General features: G+C 44.1%; 1 protein-coding gene across 1 annotated transcript in view; it reads left to right on the forward strand.

Annotated features, from left to right (window-relative positions):
• BACE2 (beta-secretase 2) overlaps nt 1–20728 on the forward strand; it is a 111885-nt gene that overhangs the window by 65599 nt on the left and 25558 nt on the right. The window contains exons 5-8 of the mRNA XM_020899817.2: nt 690–824; nt 2802–2903; nt 8028–8177; nt 12281–12449. Of these exons, the coding sequence (XP_020755476.2) occupies nt 690–824; nt 2802–2903; nt 8028–8177; nt 12281–12449 (556 nt within the window). The remainder of the gene's footprint in view (nt 1–689; nt 825–2801; nt 2904–8027; nt 8178–12280; nt 12450–20728) is intronic.

Here is a 20728-nt window from a genome sequence, read left to right on the forward strand (position 1 = left end):
GTTGGGAAGGATCTCAGTATCAGAAAGCTGGAACTGTATGCATTTCCTCTACATAAGAGAAATTATCAAAGCATCCTGATTAGAGCGGGACATCAAAGTCTCTGATCTTCCAACACATGGCCCCAGAATGTTCCTTGTTTAATTTCCAGGCCTATGCATTTGTTTATAACATCCTGTTAAATTGGCAGTACTGATTCCAGTGAAGTTTTGCCTTATAAGAGCATGCTTCTCATCAGAAAACAAGTACTGTATGTTAACATATATATCTAAAAAATAGTAGTGATGAACGTAGTTATGGGGAAGGAGTGAAGGCACAGATGTAGAGCATGGATTTGCGGATACAGGGAAGGAGAGGGTGGAATGAATGGAAAAAGTAGCATCAACATGTATACACTATCACGTGTAAGATGGATAGCTGGTGGGACGTTGCTCTATAACACAGGGGGCCAGCCTGGCATTCTGTGATGACCTGCAGGGATGGGGTAGGGTGAGGGGAGAGAGGTGATATATGTATAATTATGGCTGGTTTGCCTTTTTGTACAGCAGAAACCAACACCACATTGGCAAAACAGTTTTCCTCCAATTAAAAAATAAATTTAAAAAGCAAAAAAAGCACGCTTCTTTGTGTAACTTTGTTATATGCCTATATATTTTTTTCCTCTTAAATATGTAAATGTTTTCCTTCCCAGGTCCTAGGTGGAATTGAACCAACTTTGTACAAAGGAGACATCTGGTACACCCCTATTAAGGAAGAGTGGTATTATCAGATAGAAATTCTAAAATTGGAAATTGGAGGCCAGAGCCTTAATCTGGACTGCAGAGAGGTATTTACACTCTTATCTCTTTGTGTCTCCTTGTCTGCATGTGCCTGGGCCACTAAATTTGCGTATTTAATTCAGCTAGTACCTGAATATGAAATCAGACTGTGCATTACATTGCAAGATAAATCAAAAGCTCATGACAATAAAAGTTACAGGGCCTTGTTGTAGATAATTTTATATCAATGACCCTCCCTCTAATTGCTTCCCTTGAATTCCTCCTCTTGAAAAAGAGGAATTAGCATAAAATGATGAGTGAAAAAAGTTATATAGAACCACATCATCCTGGCTTGATGGTCCCTGAATTCTGTTCAAGAGAGTAAAATAAGCAGGGTTTTTATCAGAGTAAAAGGGGACTAAAAATAGGCAAAATGAAACCAGAAATACATCATCAGCTTTATCCTCCATCCACAGCTAATCCCCTATTGCCCTCCCCGACCCAGTACACAGTTCTCACTCGAAGAAACATTATGATCTAAAGATGTGGGTGGCTGATGGTGCTAAGAGGAGGCAGAGCTGGGAAACCACATCTCTCATTAACCTCGTTCACACCTCTCATTGCATTTTGGCTTATTTGTGGCACATAATGACATGATTGTGATGATCTCCAACATTTTCAGAATTGTTTTTAAAAACCACCAGCATTTCATCAGCATTGATTGTATTCATACCTGTCATCATTGCCTTTCACTTTAACCATCACATTGTACCATGAGTATATATAGAGATGCCTCTGCAGAAACAATCAAAGCTTGATAAAGGAATGGTCCAGTCCCCTGGGATGGTGTTTCTGTCCTAAGTCTACAAATCTGTTTATTGTCAAAAGACATTTATTTGCCACTGAAGAGTGCAATGGTAGAATCTGATGGGCTGGCCTAAAATAAAGTACAAACTCCGTGTGTGTGTGTGTGTGTGTGTGTGTGTGTGTATTGGAAAGTATAAGCACCTTTGGAGGTTTGATTCTCATAGGCTTCATTCTCTCCTGCCCCTCTTCCCAATCTGCCACCTTTGCCACAACAGAGAAAAAAATAAAAGTGAGATCATCCTACTCCAACATTTCAGTATACAAGCTTGCTTTTCTTACACACACAGGCATGATAATTTTGTGAACAAACAAAACTGTATTTAGAGTTTTTCTAAATTGAAATTAGTTTTACACTTGAAAAGAATATGAATCAGTTGCTGTATTTCAGTTTCTCAAAATTCTTCACTCCTCCCACCTTCTACCTAAACAAATCCTTACTTCCTTTTGATCTGATTGGTGTATTTGATCATATGACTCAGGGATTTGCCGTGGAAACAGGAGGATTAAATTGCCCATGGCTCACTCCATCCCGTGGCAGCCTTGCTCATCCAGTTATGTCCCTAGAGGCTGGGTGACTTCTTTGGTCATGGCCCACTGACCTCCACCTTCCCCCTCAGCCACATAAAGAGTGACAGAGGTGGGGGCAGGGCTGGCAATGCCTCTGTGTTGTAAGATTCTCTTACTGAATGGGGCCTTGGTTCCATTCTAAATGAAATATGGAGTGTCTGTTGAAAAACCGTCCTCCCTCCTCTTTCTCTGCTAATGGAGTAATAGAGAGTTGATTTTGCATGATTTACATAAATAAAATTTAGTGTTTCATTTCAACCTTTAAAGACAAATGGGTCTTCCCTCTTTGGCGGGGGGTGGGGGTGAGGGTGGGCGGGGAGGGTGGTGGTCCTTACAAGATCCAGCCACTGCTGAGTAAGAGAAGAGTCCTGAATTAAGCTGTTGATTTTGGTGATATCACTGCCCTTTTCTGGCCTCAGTTTCTTTATCTGTAGTGAGAACACTGGGTGAAGAAGTTCTTGGTTCCCAAGTTCTGAGAATATGAAATGAATTGTAGCCACACTACTGAACGCGTGTGTAACAGAAGCAGGGTGATGGCAGGCTGGACCGTGCATTGACGTGGCTGCCCTGTTGCTCACGTGCCTTCTCCCCACCCACATCCCCTATTCTAGTACAATGCGGACAAGGCCATCGTGGACAGTGGCACCACGCTGCTGCGCCTGCCCCAGAAGGTGTTTGACGCCGTGGTGGAGGCTGTGGCCCGCACGTCTCTGGTGAGTCCCCAGGATGTTTGATGAGTCTGGGAGGTCACGCCAGGTCAGGACCACATACCAGGGAGTACCACCATGTATTCTAACAATTCCCATCCAAGGGTTTGGAGGGTTGTTTTAATTATTATTTCTTAAGTTCAAGATGTTATCCTTGGATGGTGGTGGTGTTTAGTCGCTAAGTCATGTCCAACTCTTGCGACCCATAGCCCACCAGGCTCCTCTGTCCATGGGACTTCCCAGACAAGAATACTGGAGTGGGTTGCCATTTCCTTCTCCAGGGGATCTTCCCAACCCAGGGATCGAACCTGCATCTCCTGCATGGCAGGCGGATTCTTTACCACTGCACTACTGGGGATTCCCACTTTATTCTTTGATATTAACCAGCAAATAATTCCTTCACTTTAATCTCAGAGGTCTTGGATCTAAAGATGCAATGCTTTTCAGTATTTCAAATAACTATGTAGTTGCTATGGTACTTTTTTAAACTAAGGAAAAATAAACCACTTGGTAACACATTAAATAGTAAACCAGGAATGTGTTTGTAGCTTTTTCAACAAACCAAAAATTATGCTCCTTTTTTGGCCTCCTTCCAAGCTACGCTGGGATTTTTAACTCCTACTTCTGTAACAAAGTATGATTCACAGAAGACAAAGGTCAATCCACCAATATAATAATTATTTTATGGCCACGCTTTGAAATACCGTTAAAATCCTGGTAAAGGACAACACGCCTTGAGGGCCTGGTTAATGTCATCCAGGTGTGACCCCAACTTTCAATTAGTTTGAGCACTAGGATGGACCACAAAGGACCATCCTTCATGGATTGGAAGGACCACAGCTTTAGGGGCAGATGGACTAGAATTTAATCTAGTTTCTGCCACTTATGAGCTGAGTGCCTTGTGGGGCAGGGGGTACTTTTGTGCCCCCTGAGAGCCTCTGTGTTCTTATTGTGGCTTATTGTGAGAGTTTAGGGTAACACAGTGGGTGTTTGGTCAAGAAGTACTTCTATTTAATGTCTAAACCATTGTGCTACTGCTTTCTGTTTGGATGCAAGATAAATATTTCTCTCAGCTTCTTGGGTGTCGTCATAAGCGTCTGTCCACGCAGGGCCACTCTTACAAGGCCACCAAAAAAAGTCTTTCTCCTGGTTCTGACTCCAGTGGGGCTGACAGTCCCACAACGCCACTGGGCTATGGCCAAACCCAGAGACTGATGGATGGAAGAGGCACAGTGGTTACTTTGTCACAGGTGATGGAGCAGGAACAGAGAAGAAAGAGCAGGCTTTTGGTTGTCCTGGACCAAAACTTCAAAAGAAGTGCTGTGGGAAATGCAGCAGGCAAATCAAAAGAACCCAGAGGGAAAACCAGAAGAAACAACACCGAGGTCCTTTGTGAACCGGGAGGTCAAGAGTACAGTGGGCAGAAAGGCCAGAGCAAACCTCTATCTTGTCTAATATCTGCTGAATCAGAAAAAAAAGTGGCAGGCAATGTTTTTAGTGACTTAAATTTAGGAAACTGGCTGAAAACCAGACCATGCTGGAAATACAGAGCAATATGCTGCTTTTCTTCAGAGTAAAAAATGTCCTCAGTGAAATTAATATGCGCATCTTCAAATTTAATATTCTGAGCGGTAAGGGTTTTACCCACATCCCAAGGACTCACTGGCAGCACACAGCATGTGACTCCAGCAAGCCCGTGACCAGCCTGGGCCTCTGCAGATTTCGTGACTTCAGCCAGAACCAGCGGGGCTGTGGCGGAGGGGCGCTCGCATGCCTGAGGTCAGCCCAGCATGTGTTCAGCAGTGCCTGACTTTGTAAGAAAAGCGCGAGGTGGAAGGAACGAGATTACGAAATTTGTTTGTCTAATCTAAAATTATCCTCTGATTTCAGTGCCTGCATCAGGAAGGAGAGGCCCAGGAGGATGTTTGTCTTGAGCTGGGAAAGCTCAACAAGGGGAGATGCTCTCTGTCTCATGTGCATAGACGGGAGATGTGCCTGAGCTTTCTGTCTGCAGGGTTCATCGTAGCTGGCTCTCTTCACTTGGGTTTTCTTTCTTGGTTAAGCAAAGGGCTGGCTTCAGAGAGGTAAATACCGTACAGATGCCAGGCTCTGTCTCTGGGCCTGGATTGTTTAGATGGGATTTTAGAAATGTTTGTAGGTCTGTAGTTCTTTTTAATTACTAAAGTATAGTTAATTCGCAATGTTGTATTGTTTCAAGTGTACAACAAAGTAATTCAGATACACATAGATATAGATATGTAGAGATGGGTTCTTTTTCAGATTCTAGAGTCCCTTGGACAACAAGGAGACCAAACCAGTCAATCCTAAAGGAAATCAACTCTGAATATTTATTGGAAGGACTGATGCTGAAGCTAAAGCTCCAATACTTTGGCCACTTTATGGGAAGAACTGACTCACTAGAAAAGAGCCTGATGCTGGAAAAGATTGAGGGCAGGAGGAGAAGGGGACGACAGAAGATGAGATGGTTCGATGGCATCACAGACTCAATGGACATGAGTTTGAGCAAACTCCGGGAGATAATGGACAGGGAAGCCTGGCATGCTGCAATCCATGGGGTCTGGAAAAATAAAATGTGACTTAGTGACTGAACAACAATATAGGTTATTACAAGATATTGAATACAGTTCTCTGTGCTATATGTTAATCTGTGTTTTCTAAATGAGCCTCGGAGGGAGTTTTGTGTTCGATGGGGACCTAGGCTCCCCGCCTGTTCAGCTGTGACGCCCTTGTTGGCTCAGGCCCAGTGCTTCTCCATCTGCAGAATCCAGCAGCAGGATGCTACCTTCTGTAAACTGACTTCTGACTTCTAACTCTCTGATCTGAGTGTCCAGACTCTCCCCCAGGACACAAGGCTTGGCCCCAGAGAAGCCTTCCAGACTCACCCGCACCACTTTGGAGGCAGACACTCCCCTACCCACTACTGCACTGTGCCCCTTAGGCAGATTACTTGGCCCCTCTGAGCCTCATTCTTCATCTGGAGATTGGAGCTCTGTGCCCTCCCTGCAGGCGCCACCACCCTTCCCTCTTCCTGAAACCCAGCAAGGTGACCACCCCTCCCCCTCTCAACTCATCCAGCAGGGGGTTCTTCCCTGTGATACATATTTCAAACCAACTTCACTTTCATAAAATGCACAAATATTGGGTTGGCCAAAAAATTGGGACTTTTTGGCCAACCCAGTACATGAAGGCATCAGAGACTTTGCATATCAGCCCTGCAGTGGGTGAAGAGACCGCAGGCCCTTCCTCCCGGTTGTCTGCCCTGAGGGAGGCGGCTCCTGCCCTGCATGGTCCTGGATAGGCAGCTCTCACCGTGTGTTCATCCGGGGACACCGTGTTTTTCTCAGCTGCTGTCCTCCTTGACCTCCATAGCAACCACGCTTACCTGCCTGATCTGTTCTCTCAGCTTCCACAACAGCCTCCTCTTGGAACTTCCTCCCCACCCTGTGCCCTGCTTCATGGGGGTCTCCTTTGCTGGCCCATTTCTCAGGGTGGGTCCTACACCCCCTCCCTTCTCCCTGGACCCTCTCCTAAGTGATCCCACCCACAGCCACACCATCACTTCCCACCCATTGGTCACTGACTTTCAAATGCTTCTGTCTAGCGCAGGCTGACTCCCTGGAGATTAGAGTCAAACAAGAAGTGACCTACACAAATCCTGCTAGAATGCCTTCATCACATCTCATGTGATCCTGATAACTGATCTCTGATAAACGCCTGATGGTGCCCGTGGGTCCCTCCCAGCTGCCCCTTCCTGTCCTTAGTACCAGCCTCCATGGCCTCATGGTGTCCAATGGGACAGGTTCCGTGCTCTTCCCGCCCTGACACTCACCTACTGCTCAACTTAGCTCATGTACTTCTTCCTCTGGGACCTCGACAGACACCCCTTCCTTCCAATCAACCTTTTCGAGCTCCACCTCACATCCCCATCACATCTCCTGGCCCATGCCCTCCTAGCTCCAGCCCTGTCCCATGCCCTCCTAGCTCCAGCCCTGTCCCATGCCCTCCTGCTCTAGCCCTGTCCCATGCCCTCCTAGATCCCCCCATCAGGTGTCCTCTTAGCTCTGCCCCATCACAGGCACCTCTACTACTGACCTGAGCAGGGCAATGTGCTGGGTGTGTGAAAGAAACCCATCTGACAAAATCCTTCCCTCTGGGAGCTGGCAGGAACAGAGCAGGTCTGCTCTTAGAGACCACTGGATCTGGTGAGAGGACTCAGGAGTGATTTGTAATTAACTTACAGATTCGGCAACTAGTGGACAAGCATGATCGGCTTTACCCTTCCGTCCCCTGATGAGAGGCATCGGTGAACATTCTGTGTTCTTGGTCATTCAGTTTTTTTCCTCCAAGAACATTCCTTATGTCTTTCCTATGGGTCAGGTTTTAGGACTATGGAGAGGAGATGGGAGAGCAGACAGCAGGCCTGTATCCTTAGAGGAATCAGGTTCTCCTGCAAGAAACAGAAGTTAACCAATCACACCAATAAATGTAAAATTATAACTGCTATAAAGAGAAAGGCCAAGGAGGAGAGATACATGGTGGGATACCAGCGCTGTCAGAAGTAGTCAAGGAGGGCTTCCTGAACAAGGTGGCATTGGAGTTGAGATCTGGAGGAGAAGAAAGATGTTCCAGAAGAGCAGAGGGTCCCCATAGGGCTGTGTACCAGGAGGAAACTTACTGGGCTCAGGGATTGTATAGGGAAGGTGATGACCAAAAGGGCTTTGAGCACGTTTAAAATCTGATCTCTCCTCTGAAGGGTACTGCCTACTACAGTGTAACCCTGGGTGAGTCATTTCACCTCTCTGAGCATTGGTTTCCTCTTCTGTAAAGTGGAGGGGAAGCTGTTACTGCACTGATATGGGTGTTGAGGACTAAAGTGCCTGTAACAGGTCTAATATCAGTAAGTAATCCACATGCCTGGGTAATTTTAATCATTTTGATTTTTGTCATCACCATCACTCTTCCAGAGGACTGATGTCTCCGCTTTGCTGTCCAAATTAAACAGAGTTTATCGCCGTGGGCATCTGGCGAGGTGAAGAGGAGAGCTGGGAGCTACTTCTTGTTGATGTGCCAGACTTATCACTGTTTGTTGTGTGATCTTGTTTTGTCTAGATTCCAGAATTCTCTGAAGGTTTCTGGACTGGTTCCCAGCTGGCATGCTGGACGAATTCTGAAACACCTTGGTCTTATTTCCCGAAAATCTCCATCTACCTGAGAGACGAGAACTCCAGCAGATCATTCCGTATAACTATCCTGCCTCAGGTATGAACGTAGATTTGTGCTTTTGTCTTTTTAACATGAAACATGCAAAAGTAAAGTACTTCATGCATAATATATGCATTTCAGTATCACACCTGTATTAGGTAGCGATTGCTGTGATAATGCTACGTAACAAGCAACCATAAAACACAGCAGCTTTCATCAGTGAACCTTTATTCCTGCTTGTGAGTCTAGGCAGGTCTGCTGGTCTCTGCAGGCTTGCTCACATGTCCCCGGACAGCTGATGGTTGGCCAAGGATAGGTTGGCCTCGGTTTAGGATGGTCTCAGCTGGCCTCACTTGCATATCTGGTGGCTTGGTTGGTGGAGAGATAAGACCATTGTCTCTCACCATCCTGGCTCACGGGGTTGGCAGCAGGATTCTGTGAGACAGAGAGCAAACACACGGGAGCTCCTGAAGTCCAGGCCCAGAACTGGACTCCTCTTGCACCATGTTTCCCAAACCAGGCCAAGGGCAGCCCAGATTCCCGAGGTGAGGAGGTAGATGCCAATTCCCAATGGGAAGACCTGCAAGGCCACATCACAAGGGTGTGCCTACCAGGAAAGGTCAAGAATTGAGGACATTTTTGCAATAACATTTTACCAATAACACTAATATATGTTTAGTTCCAATTTATTTATAAACAGAAAGTAACACTGGATGCTCAGAGATGAAGGTATGCATTTTTCCATATTCAGTAAATCATTGACTCCTCCTTCATCCTAAGCATCAGTCCTCCCCGGTCTCACCATTCCCTGCTCTCTCCATCCCCAGAGCCCTCACTCATATCCCCTCTCACTCCCACCTCAGGACCCACCAGAGTGCCTTCCACACACCCCCACCCTCTCTTCCTTCCAAAACCATTGCCAGATTCCTCTTGCTAAGCTGCAGCTCTCCACCCCACTACTGCGATCCTGGAGACTCGCCACTGTGGCTTTCCTTGACCTCACAGGACCCACCCTGGTTCTCTAGCCTGTTTCCTGCTGCACCCTTGACCTTCCTTCCCCTCTTGGTGGCTCTCCTCCAGTACTGGGTGCCTGCTCCATCTCCTCGCTTTGCTTACCCCACTGACTGCCTGAAATGCCCCCTCCTCCCCACTCCATCTGTGTATCCACATTCTTCCCATCCTTTAAGACCCAACACAAACAACTCTTCTTTGTTGAACCTCTGCCGAGCAGAATGGTCCACTTGTGAGCTTGCCTTGCAAACTTATAATGCATGTTTTCTAGTCCACTCATCTGGCCCAGAATCCTATCTTCAGGGATGAGCTTATGCTGTTGCTTTCTTCATTTGACTTCTTTTTTCTTTAATTGCACACACACTTTTATTTCTTCCCCCATTAAAGTATTAATTCCTTGAAGATGAGAATCATGAGATTCAAAGGTCATCTTTCCTTTTCTAACGCTGCTCTGTGGTGAGGGGGTGGTGCATAATAACTGTTTGTTGAATGGACAGATGAATGTGTCTTTGTTGCAGTTTGGTGAATTTGAGATAAAGGAGTGGGACTGGGGGATAGGGAAGGAGGAATAATTTCAGAAGAAAAAAGTAAATGATAAATATTGCCTTTTCCCTGTTCTCAACTTTATATGGAGAAGTGCATTCCCAAAATGGAGAGCTGTTAGGATTAGGATTGAAAGCTTTAAGAGAAATAACAGCTCAACAGAGGATACAAGCCCAGAGCCGGAGGCTTGAGTTACACTCACAGCACTGCCCTTGACTCACACTGTAACTCTGAATGGTCACTTCTCCATTTCTGTGTGTGTCTCTTTAAGTATAAAAAGAGAAATAATAATACTTGCCAAAGACATTTTCAGAAGACTGCAATATCCCTGGATGAACAGCACTGCGTAGGGTGATGTGAGAATGATATGTTTTCAGCACCTTTAAAATTATGTGCTCTTTGTGATTAAATTTTGGTCAGGCCACCAGCAAAATGTGGACATTATTTCACCAGTGTGGTTTGTCACTAAACTTGAAACCCAGCTTGAGGACAGAGGTAAATGTGAGCTGGAGAATAAATGGCGTGTGGGTGAGTCGACAGTCAGGGACTCTAAGAAGCAGGAGGAAAGCAGGCTTGCAGGGTGAAGTCTGTCATTGCATCCAGGGCAGGCAATAGCCATCTGAGCTGAAGATCCACTGGGGCCCATCAACTGCTTTCAGGACCAAGTGCTGGGTGAGCGTGAAAAGATAATGAAGGAGGTCTGGGAGTATTGCATTTAATTTGCACATCTCTGCATAAGAATTCAGTTTTATTCTCACTTATGAGACTGTAGATGTCTCTTGGTTGACTTTGACATGTCCACATTTTCAGTCTTTTAAAATCTGCTTTCCCCTGTTGTCCTGATTTCTCCTTCATCATCCGCATCCCAGTTGCTTTCCATTGCCTTGATGGGAAAGGATGACTGTTATGAACCATCACCTGATGAGAACCTTATGAGCCCCATGTTCTGGTATCATACCCTTGGGGACAGCGCTGGGGGCCCCCCTCCCAGCCCTGCCTGATCGAAGCCCTTCCTGACATTCAGAGCAATCATCAAGGCTCCTGGTCACCCAAGTTTTAGAATGAGGTCCCTACCCAGGACCATCTAGGCATCAGCAGCAGTAGATGGATGATCAGTTCTAAGGGCAGAAGAATCACGTCACAAAACAGAGTGCCTGTGCCCAAATCTATTTTCCAAAACCACACGGGCTGAATCCTGTGTGTGTGTTCTCAGTCATTCAGTCATGTCCAACTCTTAGAGACCCCATGGACTGTAGCCTGCCAGACTTCTCTGCCCATTGGATTCTCCAGGTAAGAATATTGGAGTGAGAGGCCATTTCCTTCAGGGGATCTTCCCAATCCAGGGATCCAACCTGGGTCTCCCCCATTGCAGGCAGATTCTTTACTACCTGAGCCACCAGGAAATCCTATTTGGCTTATTTTATAAAGCGGCTCCTGGCCCACAGGGAAATTCTGATTATTTTCATATGATCCTAAAAACATAAATAGTTTCCATCTAAATACCACTATTTGTCCTATTTAACTTTGAAGGCAGGCATTTTACTCTGAGACCTAGCAACACTGGAGCTTTCTCAACATGTTACAAAATTTACAGTCTGGAGTTTTTGCTGGAAATCAATGGGAACACACACAGAAAGGTCAGAATGAAAGTTACAAATTCACTTTGCATCATGTTTGTGTCAGTGTCATAGTTGCATTTTATTTGGTGATTTGGGGGGCTTTTATTACGGAATTCTTTCATTCAAAGGTAGGAGTGTGTGTGTGTGTGTGTGTGTGTGTGTGTGTGTGTTCGAGGACCTGCTTATGGGGCCTGAAATGGAAGTGTTTTAGTAGCAGCTAAATACATCCACTACCTTTTCTTAATTTACATTGACCCTCAGGAGAAGTTGTCTATTTCACTGCACTGATCAAGCTCATCCATTTAACACACACTTACTGAGGCGCTACTGTGTGCAGAGCATATACGAGATACCTAGGAGCCAAGAACAGAGTTGAGAATAGGACAATTCCTTGCCTTGAAGAAGGATTTACAGACAGACACCAGTCAGTGCCTGGTTTAAAACTGCTGTACCCGCCCCCTGGACACAGCAACTGATTGATGTCCAGTGAGTGATGACTCCAGACTACCCATTTGTGCCCTTGCACACCTTCCTGCCTTGAGACCCCCTCACTCTGGTCTTCGCTGCACATGGCAAATACACTGACGTTCATCTTCCTCGTGTGTCACTTTGATCATGCGTGTTTTGATCATGCAGAGAACATGATTATTCATCTTTGTATTGCTGGTACCAAGGACAGTGTCTGGGCCTTATGAAGTGTTCAGTAAGTGCTGAGCAGATAGGTGGTGGGTGGATGGATGGACAGATGGACAACTCCTGGATGGGTGTACCTGCGTGCAGCCAGAGGTGGTGTGCATGCTTCTGTACTTCAGCAGGTTCCTCACCAGGCACATGGTCCCAACTCCCGGATGGCAGGGCTGGTATCATCCTCACCATTCTCTGCAGCTCCAATGGCACTTTGGAGGGTCTGAGCACACAGCGACCTCGACAGTTCTGTGATGTTGCCTGATCTGTGCTTTTTCTCTTTTGCTCTTTCCTCTTCAACAGCTTTACATTCAGCCCATGATGGGGGCTGGCCTGAATTATGAATGTTACCGGTTCGGCATCTCGCCATCCACCAACGCACTGGTGATTGGTGCTACCGTCATGGAGGGCTTCTACGTGGTCTTTGACAGAGCTCGGAAGAGAGTGGGCTTTGCGGCCAGCCCCTGTGCAGGTAAGCGATGCTCACGTCAGACAGGAGACCTCGGGAGAGCACCTGATGTCAGATGACTGACTTGGAAGCAGGTCTTGATGACAGGTCAATGCTGTTGAATTGGTTCACTCATGCCTGTCATCAATGATCAAAATGTTATCAACAGAATGTACTGTGTGAGTTGCAGAAAGGGATCAGAATAATTCATGTCAAACTTTTAGTCCAGTGCTGCTGTTGTTGTTCAATCACTAAGTCATGTCTGATTCTTTGTGACCCCATGGACTGCAGCATGCCAGGCCTCCCTGTCCTTCACTATCTCCTAGAGTTTGCTCAACCTCCTGTCCATTGAGTAGATTATGCCACCCAACCATCTCATCCTCTCTCATCCCTTTCTCCTCCTGTCCTCGATCTTGCCCAGCATCAGGGTCTTTTCCAATGAGTCAGCTCTTCACATCTGGTGGCCAAAGTATTGGGGCTTCAGCTTCAGCATCAGTCCTTCCAATGAATATTCAGGACTGATTTCCTTTAGGATGAACTGGATGGATCTCCTTGCTGTCAGTGCTGAGCACACAGCAAATACACAATAAATGTTAGTCATTATAGTCACCTCTCATACTAAACTTAAAATGGCATCTCATACCAGGAATAACAATACTCTGTGGGACCTTGGGGATGAATTACAGTTTTTGGGCAATGAAAGCAAAATGAATTTAAAAAAAAATCATAGATAAGCTGTATATATTTTCTTCTTCAAAGATATCCTCATTATGAAATAAGAGTTAAATGCCTGTCATTGCTATTTTCAAACTCCTAAAATCTTAAAACTAAGGAGTTCATTTTTCTCATAGAATTTTTTTGAAGAGATGATACGAGGATGACACAGCAGTATTATTCAGCGATGTCTAGCTTGATGACTGGGTGGCTCTTCAGAAAAACCAGGAGAGCACAATAAAGCTGATAGGGTGGTTAAACCCATTCCACTTGGAAAGGTCTGTAGAGTGAGCAGTTTGCTTGAAATGGAGTGTTCCCATAGCACACGGTTTAGAGGGAGGATCAGGTACTTCTGACTAATAGCTGAAGCTAGCAAGAAAAAGGCATGTCTCAGAAGTGGCAGGAAATTGAATTGCTAGAGGGATGAAGAAAGCACATGCACCAGGGTAGAGGCTGGGAGAGATGCTGACTAAAGATGGGGTTTCAGAGGATGGAAAACATCCCACTGCATTGAATTCGGGTTCAGGAACATCCTTGAGTTGTGCTGATATCATGCTAAAGGTGATTGTTCAGTCACTCACTCATGTCTGACTCTCTGTGACCCCATGGACTGCAACACGCCAGGTTTCCCTGTCCTTCACTATCTCCCAGAGCTTGCTCAAACTCATGTGCATTGAGTTGATGATACCATCCAACCATCTCATCTTCTGTCACCTCCCTCCCCTCAATCTTTCCCAGAATCAAAGTCTTCTCTAGTGAATGGGCTCTTCACATCAGGTGGCCAAAGTATTGGAGATTCAGCTTCACCATCAGCCCTTCCAAAGTGTATTCAGGGTTGATTTCCCTTAGGATTGACTGGTTTGATTTCCTTACTATGCAAGGGACTCTTAAGAGTCTTCTCTAGCACCACAGTTCAAAAGCAATTCTTCAGCGAGCAGGGGAAGAACAAGAAATGTGAAGTAGACAAGAACTAACCAAAAAAAGATAAAACAGAAGAAAATTGAGGGTTATAGTGAAATACATGACTATTATGTAATGAAGGAAAGAAAATATGAATTTGATTTAAAAAAATAGCCTTAAACATTAGCTGTAACTGTAGGACTGATAGGGAAGCTGCCGACCATCCTGGTAGCCTGTACTTGAGGCAAACCTTCACTTTGACCTAAGACCAGTAGAGATATTTGAAGGGGAGTGAAGGAGGGGAGGGTATACAGGGACAATGCCAAATGCTCACAGCTGACTTACGCAGAAGGTGAGGTTTCAGTTTTTATTTCTTACTGTCTAAATTGCTAAATCATGGTTGTAAAATAGAGCCCCCAGTAAATAAAGCAGGTAAGTGATGCTTTGTATTCTCATTTCAACAATACTGTCTATTCCCACTAAGTAAAATAACAATATGGAAGACAAAAGATAAATATTAAGTGGAAAAATTGTATCTGGACTGTTGTTGTCTAGTCTCTAAGTCATGTCCAACTCTTGAAACCCCATGGAATGTAGCCCACCAGGCTCCTCTGTCCATGGGATTCTCCAGGCAAGAATACTGGAGTGGGTTGCCAATTCCTCCTCCAGAGGATCTTCCCGACCCAAGGATCAAACCCATGTCTCCCACATTGGCAGGCGTATTCTTTACCACTGAGCCACCAGGGAAGCCCATCTGGACTATAGGCCACTTCATATTCTCTATTAATAAATCATCCCACCCCATGTACAGATTCAGTGTCTTGCACCCACGTGGATTTCTTTGACTCTATGTTAGTGAACAGACTCAGAACCTTGAGGTCTGTCACTTTTTCAGTCATGAGTAAATGTTTACCTTTCAGGTATGTATTCACTCTTTCAACCAGCTAGATTATCACTGAAAGAGCACTTTCTCTGCAACCTGAAACACTACTGTATCTCCCATGACGCTTTGCCTTCTTCAACCCAGAGGATCTAAGAAATAGAGCAATTTTCTCCATAATTTCTACTCTTTTGTTAAATACAATTAAAGTAGAGGTTACTATGGCAACAACCATTAGATCGTCCACTTAATATATCAGAGAGCATAATCACTATATGTTTCTGAGTGAATTGCTGTTGGAAATTGTTTAATATTAAGCGTTGTAAGTAGAGTGGAAGTGGTATGGCCCTACCAGAAGCAGAAGATACTAAGAAGAGGTGGCAAGAATACACAGAAGAACTATATAAAAAAAGATCTTCACAACCCAGATAATCATGATGGTATGATCACTCACCTAAAGCCAGACATCCTGGAATGGGAAGTCAAGTGGGCCTTAGGAAGCATCACTATGAACAAAGCTAGTGAAGGTGATAGAATTCCAGTTGAGTGATTTCAAATCCTAAAAGATGATGCTGTGAAAGTGCTGCACTGAATATGCCAGCAAATTTGGAAAACTCAGCAGTGGCCACAGGACTGGAAAAGTTAAGTTTTCATTCCAATCCCAAAGAAAGGCAATGCCAAAGAATGCTCAGACTACCGCACAATTGCACTCATCTCATACGCTACTAAAGTAATGCTCAAAATTCTCAAGTCAGGTTTCAGCAGTACATGAACCATGAACTTCAAGATGTTCAAGCTAAATTTACAAAAGCAGAGGAACCAGACATCAAATTGCCAACAGCCACTGGATCATCGAAAAACTAAGAGAGTTCCAGAAAAACATCTACTTCTGCTTTATTGACTATGCCAAAGCCTTTAACTGTGTGGATCACAACAAACTGTGGAAAATTTTTCAAGAGATGGGAATACCAGTCTACCTTACCTGCCTCCTGAGAAATGTGTTTGCAGGTCAAGAAGAAACAGTTAGAACTGGACATGGAAAAAAAGATGGTTCCAAATTGGGAAAGAAGTACATCAAGGCTGTATATTGTCACCCTGCTTATTTAACTTATATGCAGAGTACATCATGCAAAAAGGTGGACTGGATGAAGCACAAGCTGGAATCAAGATTGCCAAGAGAAATATCAATAACCTCAGATATGCAGATGACACCACCCTTATGGCAGAAAGCAAAAAAGAATGAAAGAACCTCTTGATGAAAGTGAAAGAGAGAGCGAAAAAGTTGGCTTAAAACTCAACATTCAGAAAACTAAGATCATGGCATCTGGTCCCATCACTTCATGGCAAATAGATGGGGAAACAGTGAAAACAGTGACAGACTTTATTATTTGGGGCTCCAAAATCACTGCAGATGGTGACTGCAGCCATGAAGTTAAAAGATGCTTGCTCCTTGGAAGAAAAGCTATGACCAAACTAGACAGCATATTAAAAAGCAGAGACATTACTTTGCCAACAAAGGTCCATCTAGTCAAGGCTATGGTTTTTCCAGTAGTCATGTGTGGATGTGAGAGTTGCACTATAAAGAAAGCTGAGTGCCAAAGAATTGATGTTTTTGAACTGTGGTGCCAGAGAAGACTCTTGAGTGTCCCTTGGACAGCAAGGAGATCCAACCAATCCATCCTAAGGGAAATCAGTTCTGAATATTCATTGGAAGGAATGATGTTGAAGCTGAAGCTCCAATACTTTGGCCACCTGATGTGAAGAACTGACTCATTGGAAAAGCGCCTGATGCTGGGAAAGATTGAAGGCGGGAGGAGAAGGGGACGGCAGGGGATGAGATGGTTGGATGGCATCACCGACTTGGTGGACATGAGTTTGAGCAAGCTCCAGGAGTTGGTGATGGACAGAGAGGCCTGGCATGCTGCAGTCCATGAGGTCACAGAGAGTCAGACATGACTGAGCGACTGAACTGAACTGAACTGAAGCAGAGCTACATTCTTCCCTACATTTCACTGTGCATTCTTTGTTAGGTGTTCTTATACAAATTTTGTTGCTATTTTTTTTTAACGTATTTAAGGTCTTGGTACTTAAACATTAGATTTTTACCAGCTGTGGGAATATACTCTTTGTCTCCTCTTTAGTGCAAATTGTTTAGCCATTAAAGTAATCACATCCCTCAGGGCAGCAATTAGGAGCCAGACAGTGGAATAAAGTGCCATAGTAAGTGGAAGAGATATGCTGCCTTTCTTTTTTCCTTTTTAAAGTGTTTATTTTTAAGTTATAACATATTTGAAATAAAATTTTTTCAGTTGCAAGGAGCCATATATTATGCACATACTTGGGAACACCCAGATGTAACAAATGTTAACCTTTTGTCATATTTTCTTCAGAAATTCATTGTAGAAATAGATAAATATAGCCAATGCCCTATCCCACTGCCTTCCCAGAATTTCTTCTTATCCTGAAATTTGTGTATATTCTTTTCATAATTACAACATGTTTAAACTTCACTATGTGGCTGTAACTATCTTGGATTAGTTATCGATTGCTATGTAACAGTTACCCGCAAATTTAGCAGCACTTCACAGCCTTGTGCAGTTACTGAGGGTCAGGAATTGAGAGGGGGCTCAGCTGGGTGGTCCTGGCCCAGAGTCTCTTATGGGGCTGCAGAAACCTGAAGGCTAGAGGGGCGCTTCCAAGCTCACTCACTTGGTTTTTGGCTAGAGCCCTCTTTCCTTGCTGTATGGACCTCATCACTGGCCCGCCCAAATGTTCACAAGTCAGGGCGCTGATCACCGCAGAACAAGTGACCCCAGTGAGAGAGAGAGAGAAAGAAAGAGCAAATAGAATCCATGACACGAAGCCATGGCCCTTTAACAATCTAATCTTAGAAGTCTGTGTCATTTTTTAATCTATTATTTAATCTATCACTTATGCCTACACTCTTGTCACACAGAGCCAGCTTGGTACTATATAACCTGGCAGAGGACTACATGGAATAAATATTAAGCAGCAGGGAATCACGGCAGGTCATCTTAGAAGCTGCCTGTTCAGTTCAGTCGCTCAGTCATGTCCAATTCTGCGACCCCATGGACTACAGCATGCCAGGCTTCCCTGTCCATCACCAACTCCTGGAGCTTGCTCAAACTCATGTCCACCAAGTCAGTGATGCCATCCAACCATCTCATCATCTGTCATCCCCTTCTTCTTTTGCCTTCAATCTTTCCCAGCATCAGGTCTCTTCCAATGAGTCAGTTCTTCACATCAGGTGGCCAAAGTATTGGAGCTTCAGCTTCAGCATCAGTCCTTCCAATGAATATTCTGTACTGATTTCCTTTAGGATGGACTGGTTGGATCTCCTTGCAGTCCAAGGGACTCTCAAGAGTCTTCTCCAACACCACAGTTCAAAAGCATCAATTCTTCAGTGCTCAGCTTTCTTTATAGTCCAACTCTCACATCCATACATGACTACTGGAAAAACCACAGCTTTAACCAGATGGACTTTTGTTGGCAAAGTAATGTCTCTGCTTTTTAATATGCTGTCTAGGTTGGTCAGAGCTTTTCATCCAAGGAGCAAGTGTCTTTTAATTTCATGGCTGAAGTCACCATTTGCAGTGATTTTGGAGCCCAGTAAAATAAAGTCTGTCCCTGTTTCCATTGTTTCCCCATCTATTTGCTGTGAACTGATGGGACCAGATTTTTGAATGTTGAGTTTTAAGCCAGCTTTTTCACTCTCCTCTTTCACTTTCATCAAGAGGCTCTTTATTTCCTTTTCGCTTTCTGCCATGAGGGTGGTGTCATCTGTATATCTGAGGTTATTGATATTTCTCCTGTCAGTCTTGATTCCAGCTTGTGCTTCATCCAGCCTGGCATTTTGCATGATGTATTCTGCATAGAAGTTAAATAAGTAGAGTGACAACATATAGCCTTAATGTACTCCTTTCCCAAATTTGAACCAATATACTTTTCCATGTCTGGTTCTAACTGTTGCTTCTTGACCTGCATACACATTTCTCAGGAGGCAGGCAAGTTGGTCTGGTATTCCCATCACTTGAATTTTCCACAGTTTGTTGTGATCCAGCCAAAGGCTTTGGCATAGTCAATAAAGCAGAAGTAGATGTTTTTCTGGAACCCTCTTGCATTTTCGATGATCCAGCAGATGTTGGCAATTTGATTTCTGGTTCCTCTGCCTTTTCTAAATCCAGCCTGAACACCTGGAAGTTCACATTTCACATACTTCTGAAGCCTGGCTTGGAGAATTTTGAGCATTACTTTGCTAGCCTGTGAGATGAGTGCAACTGTGCGGTAGTCTGAGCATTCTTTGGCATTGCCTTTCTTTGGGACTAGAATGAAAACTGACCTTTTCCAGTCCTGTGGCCACTGCTGAGTTTTCCAGATTTGCTGGCATATTGAGTGCAGCACTTTCACAGCATCATCTTTTAGGATTTGAAATAGCTCAAGTGGAATTCCATCACCTCCACTAACTTTGTTGATAGTGATGCTTCCTAAGGCCCAGTTGACTTCCCATTCCAGGATGTCTGGCTCTAGGTGAGTGATCATACCATCGTGATTATCAGGGTCATGAAGATCTTTTTAGTACACTTCTTCTGTGTATTCTTGCCACGTCTTCTTAATATCTTCTGCTTCTCTTAGGGCCATACCATTTCTGTCCTTTATCGAACCCATCTTTGCATGAAATGTTCCCTTGGTATCTCTGATTTTCTTGAGGAGATCTCTAGTCTTTCCCATTCTATTGTTTTTCTCTATTTTTTTGTATTGATCATTTAGGAAGGCTTTCTTATCTCTCCTTGCTATTTTTTGGAACTCTGCATTCGGATGGATGTATCTTTCCTTTTCCCCTTTGCCTTTTGCTTCTCTTCTTTTTACAGCTATTTGTAAGGCCTCCTCAGACAACCATTTTGCCTTTTGCCTTTTTTTCCCCTTGGGAATGGTTTTGATCACCCCCTCCTGTACAATGTCAAGAACCTCCATCCATAGTTCTTCAGACACTCTATCTATCAGATCTAATCCCTTGATTCCCTTCAAGAATACTGGAGTGGGTTTGCCATTCCCTTCTCCAGAGAATCTTCCTGACCCAGGGATCAAACCCAGGTGTCCTGCATTGCAGAAGGATTCTTTACCATCTGAGACACCAGGGAAGCCTAGAGGCTGCCTGCTATGTACTTATAAATGTGTAATTGTCACAACAACAACAACAAATGTAGGTTGGTTTGTTTTGGTTTGGGGCATTTTAAAATTTATATGAATGCTGTGATGCTTTGCATATTCATTGTCAACTTGCTTTGATTGTTCAACATCATGTTTGCTAGATTTTCCATGTTGAAATGAGTACGGGTCATTCATCATGAGTGCTGTGTAGTTTCCCATTATATGAGTATACCCAGATCACTTAGCCAGTCCTCCCTTGATTAATGCTTGGGTTGTTTCTGATATTTCAATTCTAAACAGTACTATGCCGAACGTCTTTGTGCACATGAATGAGACCTTCTGTAAATGGAATTTGTAGGTGACTTGTATGCCAGCCTTCAGTATTACTGGCTGCTATCATATTTTTTCTTTGAAGCAGCTGGACTACCAGAATTATAAAAGAATTTTGATTCTGTCAAAATATTACCATATTCATTTCATTTTGTTTTATTTTTGTCAATACGTATGTGAAATAGTGTCACATTTTAATTAACTCCTCCTGAAATTACATAACTTTTGATATGTCTATGGGCTGTTTAACCTTTTTATCTGATAGTGAATTTTTCTGGTACCAATTTGTGCACGTTTTTCTACTTAGTTT

This window comes from Odocoileus virginianus, chromosome 4, assembly GCF_023699985.2.
Source record: "Odocoileus virginianus isolate 20LAN1187 ecotype Illinois chromosome 4, Ovbor_1.2, whole genome shotgun sequence".
NCBI classification, from domain to species: Eukaryota; Metazoa; Chordata; class Mammalia; order Artiodactyla; family Cervidae; genus Odocoileus; species Odocoileus virginianus.